The 11,972-nt window shown below is 31.4% G+C and overlaps 1 protein-coding gene across 2 annotated transcripts in view; it reads left to right on the top strand.

Moving 5' to 3' along the window:
- Nucleotides 1-5,290, top strand: part of LOC143047828 (potassium voltage-gated channel subfamily KQT member 1-like) — a 90,326-nt gene extending 85,036 nt beyond the window's left edge. For both annotated transcript variants that reach the window (XM_076221106.1, XM_076221107.1), the window contains 2 exons: nt 353-3,931; nt 5,112-5,290. In XM_076221106.1, the coding sequence (XP_076077221.1) occupies nt 353-454 (102 nt within the window). In that variant the 3' untranslated portion in view covers nt 455-3,931; nt 5,112-5,290. The remainder of the gene's footprint in view (nt 1-352; nt 3,932-5,111) is intronic.
- The last annotated feature ends 6,682 nt before the right edge of the window (nt 5,291-11,972 follow it).

Genomic DNA, 11,972 nt, shown 5'->3' on the forward strand with positions numbered 1-11,972 from the left:
TATCTCAAAATGACTATTACTGACGTACAACATTTGTTGTGACAATAATTAGACAATATAAATAAGCATTTAACCTATGAAGTTGAAGAAAGATGGACAATTACTTTTTTAAGAAAGGAAAAAATCCCAACATAAAACATATAACAAATTGTTCTTTGCAAAATTTACATAAAACAACATAAACACCAATTAAACCTTAAACATAAATTAAAGCAGGTAAATCGACAAGGTAAACAGTTTTCCTCTACAAAGATTCCAATATGACATTATAACAACCTCCGGGCTCATGTTTCTTTTTTCAAGAAACAACGCTAATATATTGTACCGATAATACTTTTTTTAATCATTCCAGATGCAGAAGATGGACACAAAGATCGATCAAGTAATTTTCTTATTGAATTCCTTATTGAAATCGAAATCCGTTAACGAAAACTCAGTTGAGGATGACGTATGATGTTTACAAACTTATTAGTTTAAATATTCGACAAAACAGAAGGCAGTTACTTATTATGGAGAACCAGTAAAATGTGACAGTAAAACGGAATATTAGATGGCAAATATTGTATGTGACAACGGTACAAGTATTCACCAGTTTCAATTATTTGCCACTGTTTCATACCTCAGAAAGAAGCTTTATGTTATACTAATGATAATCATAAAGATGTTACAGTAGATACAAGATTTACTGTGTGGTTGTTTTTAGCAGCTTTTATCAGTATTTGAACATGTAGTTATTTTTTTCACATTTTATCATTGTTTTAACTTTGGTTGGGTTTTATCTATTGTTAAATGTTTCACATTTTGTAATTGTATAGACTGTTTCGTCAGTATGTTGGATGTACGTATTGAACTTGAATTCTTGAATGATATATTTTGAGATAGATGATGTGTCGGTATTAATATCCTGTAAAGGAAGGTAAAGTTGTATTTTGTGAGTATCTCTTTATAATTACAGTGCATGTATGTTTCATTATATTACGTTATTTTGATTGGCTAACAGAAATCTCTACGCGCTTCGTACAAAAATGTACTTCGGTCGATTCTTTTACATCCAATGAATTTACAAAAAGTAATTTAAGAAAGGGTAGTAATTTTCGATTAACATCATATGACATATTCTTCACTTAGGCCTGGTGAATGACCTCAGAAATAAAACAAATCTGACGATCAAGTACGGCGACAGTTGTTTATCGATGCTAAAATATCGTGACGCGATTAATAATATCGTCAGGTCAAGGTAAAACACACCGAAGAGTAGAATCGCATGAACCTCAAAAGTAGCGGAATCGGAGTTGTCATAATTATTCATGCAGAAAGTTTGATTTTGTTTTAAATATAAAGTAATTAACAGACCATTGCGTTTTTGACAAACATAATATTATCGAGAACTGCAACATTAATCCTCTTTTTCATTGGTCAAATGTTTTATTTTTAAGCAGTCGGCTTCGTCTTCATCTTTAGAAATAAGATAATTCAATATTTTATCAAATTTTAAAATGATATTATTTACTAAATCAATTTAATCAAAAAGAGTTACCAGTGTTTATTGGGTTGATCAAGTGTTACATTTATAGTCTCAGTCAGAATGTATACCCGTATATATAATGTTGTTGGGTATACATATTATAAGATAAGCAATGAGAGGCACTTGATATGTGGATTTTATGTCCAATATGATCAGATGCTTTGTATCTTATTTAACAACTTTCCATTAAAGGCCGTTGCTGGTTAATTAAAGGGTTGATATCATAGTTCATTTAATTTAATTTTTAACAAATTTACCAATATAATTGAAATTTAGTCTTGTTTACAGACGATAAATTTGTTTGAGCACTATTATTTTTAAATGGGAAGAAAAACTATCTTTCATCGGCTATTGATTGTATATGACTAGTCAAATTCATGTCTTCTGTGTCTTGGTATTACATTCATGATGTACTTTGAAAATTTGGAATAAGACTGTGATTTTCGTCAACTTCAAAGTCATTTCAAGCATGTAACATCTCTTTTAACAATTATATCATGATTTTGTTATGATTTTAGTTATATTTTTTTTGTTAAAACAATTGCGTTATATTTATCTAATAAGTTCCTGGAATAGATACAGTGTCTTTTCTTATTCAACTCTTACGGGTAGACGGTGTACCAAAAGCGTTTATACATATAATACTACTGAAGGGAGACTGAATTACTTTCTTAAAAAATGATTTTATCTATAGATGTACTGAACTAGTACACATTTTCATCACGGGGCCAGTTGAGGCCCACCTCCGGATGCGGGATTTTCTCGCTGTGTTGAAGACCCATTTTAGTGGCCTTTGGTTGTTTTCGGCTCTTTGTTCGGGTTTTTTGTCTCGTTGAGATATTCCCCATTTCCATTATCAACTTTATTAGCAGGTGTCATAAGATTTTATCATTTTCGATATTAAGACACTCGTAATCTTAAGATAATAACGGATATGTTTTGTTTTGTATTGATCACAATGCATTCCTCATCTCTTCGAGTATGTCGTCTGGAATGCACTTACCTTTGACTTTTGACATTCTTTGAACAACATCACGGGGCCCGTTAAAAAGACAGGGACTGTTTATAGTCATCGGGCACCTGAGATCGCCAACGGCTTTCGGTTTGATTCTTGCTCTTCTGAGAATTGTTTTTGTGGATTGTTGTTTGCCGTAAATCGTTTTTCTTTTGATCAAGGTGTAGTCTTTTAGTTTTAGACTTATAATTTTGATTGCCACCGTAATGTTTTCTGTCGTATTAAATAATTAAATGTCTGTGTTATGAGTGAAAGAAAAACCAATTGTTAAACGCCTTACAATTTGCTTTTTATCACCGTGTTTATAAGATATTTAATATATTTTATATTATATTTTCACTTTATTAATTGACAAATTGTCTTATCAAGTATACGTATCCTACATTTATGTAATATATAGTCATATCTCGATTTCCTGAAATCAAAATAATTTTTCAGCTTGGTGCATTCTTATAACGATTTATAAGTCGAATGTGTTGTTTTCCGTTTCATTGTTTCATTAAATTAGTGAAGTTTCTTAAGCATTTTCTATTCAGTTTATGGAAAACCCACAACTGTCACACAATTGAAATAAGATAAAGTAAAGACATAAACAGAGAGGATATGTTATAATGAAGATTTGTTATAATGAAAGTTCGAAGGTACACGTTCTGAAGACCGGAGATATGACTATATAAAGATCTTTTGTGTAATTATACATGTTATAGAAGACAATACACTCAGTATACTTTCAAACTGTACATTCCAAAACCCGACATTGTTATTGAAATGTTTTTATTGAATAAAATTTGCGTTTTTTTAAGATGTTTTAAAACGTATCACAAACATAATGTATATCTGGATTTTTTTTTACTATAAAAAGATGAAGATGAATTACTTAAGGATACTTATCTTTGTTCGTGACTGAAAGGGGTAATTTGATATAAAACGTTGTTTGATGTTGATAACTAAACTATTTAATACATACGGAGACTATATATTTTTGCTGAAATACAAAATAGAAAAATCGTAAAATCAGATACATTTGTAACTCAAGACCATTTTTATTCAGTAGGTTACAATATATATTACACAGACACGAGTAGTAAAAGCAAGTTCGTCTTCCTTTTTGCAAGTACATCAGTTATATCTAACTATAGATTATTGCCAGTGCTAAGCTTAACCATACATCAACATCATTTAGTTTCACATGGAATTTTATTGAATACGGATAGTCAGGTGAGAATTGTATTCCATTGCAAGCATGAAAAAGAATGCTTTTAAACATCCTAGCTACACCCTCAGTATATAGGGATGGAAGTCAGCTAATTTCGGTAGCATTGACACATGTTTTTAAATGCACCTGATTTCAACGACAGTGATTCAAAGGATCGTATTCTACTGTGTTATGGGTAAGAGTATTTTTTATTCTGATTTTCTCTTTTCGCTTGTCTTTTTTCTAATCATACAAATAGACTTAGTAGATGCGTCGTTCATATTTATATATTAAGTGATTTTTAAATACTCAAAAGGTCTGTTGCGGCTACGTCACATTCTGACTGATCTCGTTTGTTTGCCCGATGATTTAAGGTTGAACCTTTATCATACAAAGTTGCAATTCATTCATTCATTCATATCTTTATTTCCTCTTTACAGAGATTACATGAATTATATAATCATGAACAATAAATTAAAACATTAATATTAGAACATATAAATGATAAAGTTGTGAGCAATACGCAATATTTACATATAAATGAAAATGATCACAAACAGTTCAAGAGCAAAAGAATTTATATCGCGTGCTGTCGATATTACATGTGCTAGCATTATACTATATTGTTCAATTGACGATTGTATTCGGATGCAGATATTGTTACATGGATGTAGCAAAGTCTCTTGAATGACTCTAAGTCGGAATCACTGAGCATAGTTGAAGGGTTCTTTTCCTAGGCAGATTACATATAATGATTCATCATCACATTCACTTAGTTCAACCTAGAGATCGGGACAAAATTTTTCTATTATTAAGTCCATCCAAGTGCTGTGCATATTTGATGTACACGTACAGCCAAAGCATGCATGTACGAAAACGTCAGTGAACGGACGGTCTCAAATTTCACAAAATTTGAAATATGGTTTGGAACGGTAGATATAAGTTTTCCGATAAACAATGCAGTGCGAATTTCAGAGCTGATTTTTAAGTACGCAAAAGGTCTGTTGCAGATACGTCACACTCTGACTGATATCGTTTGTTTGCCTGATGATTTAAGGTTGAACCTTTATCATACAAAGTTGCAATGAGGAGGTTTCTTTAAAGATTCACATTATTTGCTTTTCGACCTGCCGACATGTAAAAATTATCGTTTACAAAATCCTTTAACCATGGTTACATTGAAAATACCCAAAGTATGCATAAATTTTCGCGCAATTTATAGGCTTTATCTTAGTTGACTATTTTTTAACCATTGAATATCCAGACTTATACTTTATTTGAACTTTGATAGATAGTTACCTCATTGGCAATCATACCACATTTCCTTATTTCTATTTCAATAGCCAGTCTTTGAAATTGTTTGTTTTCAATTACAGGTTTGTAGACCGTTTGAAAACTGTGCAGCTATGTTCCATCAGCGTAAAAAAGAACAGCAAGCATCTGCCGTAGAAACTATGGTCGAAGAATATAGAGAAACAATATGCAATCATCACAAGTTTAATATCGGAGTTCCTATGTGAGATAGTGAGATGTTAAATAAATGTTTATCTATCATAGATATAACTGAGTTTTTGTTAGTTATATTTTTTTGCTTTAGGATCACCAATCGCCATTTTAAATCTTTATAAGATCTTATGATATAAGGGTAATATGGTTGTGTTTGCTTACTTGTTTAATCATCACTTCAAAAATTGTAGAAGGTTTCAAATTGTTGACTGAAGCTTTGGTACATTAACACATTTGGTAAATATTATTATAGCTCAGACCTTTATAATTGTTTTACTTACATAAAAGGACAAAACAATTTTTATGTTATGTGATTTCAACTCATTGTGTTGATGAATTATAGAACACATGAATTTAAAAGTAGATGCATTCGATCAATTTAGCTGAATAATTCTCTTCATTTTTATTTGAAGTCGTGGTTCTTTTTCTTTCACTTAACACTGCTCGTGTATACCTTTTTTTACTTATTTTTCTCGGAGTTCGGTATTTTTGTTATATTACTTTTGATCCTTCGAAAGAAGTTTCATATTAGGAAACTGGCCATCTGGACATCTTTTTCTCTTACGGAAAAAGTCATGTACGGTTAAAATCTTTTTGTAGTGATATTGGACATGTTTCTATTTTTTACAAATGACTTAGCTTAACGTTTTATGGTGATCATGAAAGTAGAGGAACATAGAATAAATGTGTAAAATCTATGGAGCTATTAAATGTGTTCAAAGTATAAAAATCTTCAAAGAACTTTTTGTGTAAAAAAGGGGATTTTTTACCACAAGGATCCGGATCACGAAAGGATGTTCGGGGTATGCTAATTTACGAGTATTTCAATTTTTTATTTGCAGTAAATTTGCAGAAAATTATATTTTATGTCAATAAAAAAGTGCTTACTACAAGGATTATATATATCCTTGAGAATAACTATAGTTGATGTGTTTACCTCGGTTTTGGTTTGTAACCCGGATTCTCAATCGATTTATGATTTGGGAACACCGGAATACTAAAATTATATGCAACTGTCATACAAGTCAGAGGTTTAGCTAGCTATAAAAACAGGTCTTATACACCATTGTCTAGCTACATAAGAAAATACCTGTACCAAGACAGGAATATGACAGTTGTTGTCCCCATGACTTATTTCGATTCTAATAGGACAAATACGGCAATTATTTTGGATCGAAGCACTCTAGCTGAAGGCAAATATTTGTCCTTCCCATAAATAAACGCTCTAACAAATTGGCGTAAAAGAACGGAGCAAACTGAATTAGTGACATGCTTAAACTATTTAGAGTTTTGGATGAATTTTAATTATAATTTACCACTTGTCTTTTTTATATGTATATAAAAATGGCTTATATCACATTTTACCACATTTTAGCATCGTTTGTTTACTTTTCCTTGTTGTGATGTTTTTCTGTTCTTATATTCTTACGTGTTCGTTCTATGACGTCAGGCACATCATTCATAAAAAAGCATATGACGTGGGGTACGATCAGAACAGCCCTGGCAATATATTCATATTTTACCACGGGTGTGTGTACTCAAAGCATTTGAAGGACGTTATACTAGAATTTAGAATATTACCAATATATTTCTTGATGATTTTTTTCTAAAAACAATGAAAATTCTTCAACCTTAGCAGCAGCCTCAACCTTGTTATGTGAAACTTCAAATTCAAAAAAAGTTCTATATACTTGATTGTTATGTTGAACTAACTATATATTATCAAAATCTTTATAAATGCACTGTTATTGAGTTAATGACTTCCCAGGCACTAATTCACCGATTTTTTACATTATACAGTGATCTTATTTAGGAGAACTGTCGTTACATCTTCGGTAACCACGCAACGCAAATGCCAGGGGGATATGGGCCCTTGGGTGTAAAAAAAACAGATTTGTAAAGAACAAATTCAATACAAAAGATTATTTAACAATTATTGTAAATAAAAAGGTTAATTAAACAAATAGGAACTCATATAAAAATTTATAAAAAAAGTGTCATGTCTCTTTAAGTTCACTGATCAGGCACGCTTTCCTGTTTTGTGTGTAATGTTTACCAATGCCACGATCTGGTAAACTTAGGCAACAACCTCAGAGTTAATTGACTTGCGATCAACAAGAACAGAATGAAATGTTACTTGTCGATTATACGTTATAGCAATGCATATAAAATATGTGCAGGCAATAATTAGTTTAGTATATATGCATGTATTGGTTCAATAGATAACATTGATATTTCAGAGCACGTGGGGAAAAGTACATCACAAATATCTTGAACTCCGAAGAGAAATAAAAAAAAGAAAAGTCCCTTATCAAATGGCAAAATCAAAAGCTCAAACACATCAACGAATGGATAACAAATATCAGACTCCTGACTTGGTACATACATTTTCTTATGTAGAAAAATGTGGATTTAACCTTGTTTTATAGCTAGCTACACCCCTTACTTGTATGACAATCGCACACAATTTCATTATATTGTTATAAATGGGTATTGATAATAATCTCAAAGAAACAACACACTTTATATTTCTAAATTTTATTGGGATCAATATCTGAAAAACTGAAAAAATAACTGTCTTAGATGATTTTCATACACTAAGACAACTTTGGCAAACTCAATTTGGGGAGATCAAATTGCATATTTTTATAATTAGAACCAATTTTATCAGATAACATAACATTTAACATAACGTCTATCAACTTATCAAGTTGACATAGCGGTAAAATTCAACTGTCAGTGAACAGGCACTTCGATCACGATTTTCACGGGTCTACATTAAATTCACACTTTCAGGGGATAATGGATTTGTAAAACATGTTTGTTGTTACCTATTCATTCAGTCTCAGTGTTATTTGACACATCTTTTGGGTAGTTTTCCCTTAAATTCCATCGTGTCGAGTGCTTGTTTACGTATATTTGAAGTTGCCATTCCAACGAATGGTCACTTCCGGGTAACGGTACTTCTTTATAAAGTTATAATAATACATAAAAGTATTATTAAGATATGATTAAATTACTTGCTGGCCTTCCTTTTAGTGTGTAGGATATTTAATAATAAGATATAATTACGTTTATAGATATAGGAAGATGTGGTGTGAGTGCCAATGAGACAACTCTCCATACAAATAACAATTTAAAAAGTAAACCATTATAGGTTAAAGTACGGCCTTCAACACGGAGCCTTGGCTCACATCGAACAACAAACTATAAAGGGCCCCAAAATTACTAGTGTAAAACCATTCAAACGGGAAACCCAACGGTCTAATCTATATAAACAAAACGAGAAACGAGAAACACGTTAGTACGTTTTTGTGAAGCGCCGTTAAGGAACTATTTTGTGATTTCAATGACGTCAGATAGAAACGTAGGTGATAAGGCTAAGAGTGTGGAATTTTAAGGTTTATATTTATTATGTCACTTATTTATTGGAATTAAAGGCAAACTTTCGCGATTTTGTGGATTTATAACAACATTTTGGGACATGAGCCAGAGTTTTCCTTGGTATTTCAAAGTTATAGGAGATTTTCAGTTCTGTGAGTCGCGGATGTATTTCACCGTCAAGTATAAATACGGCGTCGCACTAGCACTTTGGCATATCGTATCTGGCTATCAAGCAGAGCAGAACAATAAACAAAACAACCATTAAAGTCAACCAAGCTATTTAGGTTCAGGATGCATTTCGATATAAAGCTATTTTACCTTAAGCCATGCGATAGCATTTCAAGTCTATATTTATCTTGTTACATCTTTTGGAATATTAAACTAAAAGCTTAAATAAGGACGTCTAGGAACCAAATACCGTTTTTATAAATATTCCCGCTTAAGCAGGTCTTCAACAGGAAGTGGCTTCATATTTGAAAAGATGAGGAACCAGTTCAATATCTACAATTTCTAATAGCAGTTTTTGGCAAATTATACAATTATTAAAGATGTAAAGATACGATGTCCCACCACGTTGACAACTTTCTAATATCGTAATTTAATGAAATATACTTGAAATAAGTATATTTCATTCTCTCATTATTGTATGATTGATAGGATAAAGACTCGTAAATCTGTATATATAAGTTACATCTGGGGTTCGGAAGGCCAGCATCTTACTATTCCAATTTATGATTATACTATATATATGTTATTGCTGATATTTGCATGCGTTATTTATTGAGATATATATATATATATATATATATATATATATATATATATATATGCATACTGGACAAGAATAAAAGTCATTCTTTTACGCTGGATTCATCATTTTATATATGATTATGCTGGAGTCAACAAACTACATTCCAAACAAGACTAAGTGAAGGAACACTATCAATAATCAATCATGTGGAATTAAAAGTACACTCGACCCCTACTCGCCCGCCTGTAACAATATTGACAACAATGTGTGAACAAAACAAACAGACATTTTGTGGAGAGTTATCTCATTGGCAATCATACTACATCTTCTCTTTGATATATATAAAAGGTACAAATGTCAACATGTAGACAAAGTACATTATCAAAACTTAACGACAATAATACCATAATTTAGCAAACAACAATAACGGAATGACGGGATTTAGAAGTCGAGACCCACGTCATATGTATAAAGAAACGTTAAAATGGATATAGACAAACACATGGAAAGAGGAAAGCGTGTTTGTTTTTTTTTAATTGATCATGTGTTCATATTTGTGATAAAACTATTCATTTACAGTTGTTAAATTTGTTCTTTGAGACATTTACATTAACAGTTATAAATAATAAATAAATCCTTTAAATAAAGGATTTTCTTTTTTTTTTAAGTTAATATTCAATTCTTTTAGAGTGAAAGTTACGCATTTAAGTGAATATAGTTGGAACATGTTTAACTTTTTAGTCAAATTCGAATTTTTATATGACTTGTAGGATCAGTTTAATATTGTTATGGGCTTATGTGCATTTCTAGCAGTATGCATCTGATCATCTTAAAAATTCTTGTTCATCTATCGTTTTCACTCTGTACAGGCCTTCTTCTTTTTATGTCCCACCTACGATAGCAGAGGGGTATTATGTTTTCTGGTCTGTGCGTCCGTTAGTTCATCCGTCCGTCCGTCCGTTTGTCCGTCTGTCCCGCTTCAGGTTACAGTTTTTGGTCATGGTAGCTTTTTGGTGAAGTTGAAGTTCAATCAATTTGAAACTTAGTACACATGTTCCCTATGATATGATCTTTCTGATTAAATGCCAAATTAAGAGTTTTTATCCCAATTTCACGGTCCAATGAACATAGAAAATGATAGTGCGAGTGGGGCTTTCATGTACTGTGGACACATTCTTGGTTTTTTGGGGGTTTTTTTTTTATTGACTTTAAAATACTTATATTTTTTTTTCTTTTCGATTGGCTTTGTGAAGAAATCTTTCTTTTAGAAACACATTTTGAATTACATCTAGGCTTATTTTTCATGAGTTTACTACAATTTTGTAACATGTATAAATTTAACATGTCATACCAAACTTATTATCAAATGGTATTTTTGAATACATCACAAAATTATTCCCAATTTTTCAATAACAAAACGTTCATACATTCAGTTTCAAAAGTACCTCGTCCAACATAGATTTTATATTTCACATAGTATGGGATCCAATTACTCTTACGCGTTTTATAAACTTTGCTTTCCCGAGGGTTTTTTCGTCAATTTTTGTTTGTAAACATTTCTTTTTTATTACTAATTGAATCAACTTTGTTTATAAAAACTTGAATGAAACGTGATATCTGAAAGCAGGCCTAAGGAATAAAATTCTTCACGAAATTAATTTCGTTTTAACTTGTATGAACTTTTAAACGCTTGATGATTTTTCCGAAAGATAAATCAAGCTACAGTCGGTATCATATTATCTAAACCCATAGATAGATTTCCAAAAGTCTTCTTATTTCCTAATTCTGTTTTGTGGTCAATCTGAGTTGCATGATAAAACAAATTATAGTTTCTTTACTTGTTCTTCTCTATAATAATCAAGGCCAACAATATATGTTTTCTATCAGCTCACATTGACATAATTTTGTCATGAGACAGTGACCTCATCTTGCGTATTTTCAAGATTTACCCCGAGCATTAGGTTATAAGGAACGACTGTAATATTTTTATCTATCGATTCGATAAACCATATATAACAAATGTGGTGCACACTTCATAGACAGATTTTTTTTACAGTCATTCCTTAATTCACCTACACTGAATATCAACTAAGGATTTTCTTATCCCAGGCATAGATTACCTTAGCCGTATTTGGTACAACTTTTTGGAATTTCGGATCCTCAATGCTTTACAACTTTGTACTAGTTTGGCTTTAAAATATCTTGATATGAGCGTCACTGACGGGTCTTATGTAGACGACACTCGCGTCTGGTGTACTAAATTATAATTCTGGTTAGCTTTGATAACTATTTACACCACTGGGTAAATGCCACTGCTAGTGGACGTTTCGTCCCCGAGGGTGTAACAAGCCCAGTAGTCAACACTTCGGTGTTGACATGAATATACTTGTTTGGCTTTATGAATATATTGATATGAGCGTCACTGATGAGTCTTATATGGACACCTATAAATTCATTTAGAAACAAATTATCCAAAAAGATAAGAGAATAACAGGAATGACAAGCTTCATATAATCAATACTTAACATCACTATTATCAATATAAATAATGATTGATTGTTGGTTGCTTAACTCAATATAAATAATGAGTTTCATT

Source organism: Mytilus galloprovincialis, chromosome 10, assembly GCF_965363235.1.
Source record: "Mytilus galloprovincialis chromosome 10, xbMytGall1.hap1.1, whole genome shotgun sequence".
Lineage (NCBI taxonomy): Eukaryota > Metazoa > Mollusca > Bivalvia > Mytilida > Mytilidae > Mytilus > Mytilus galloprovincialis.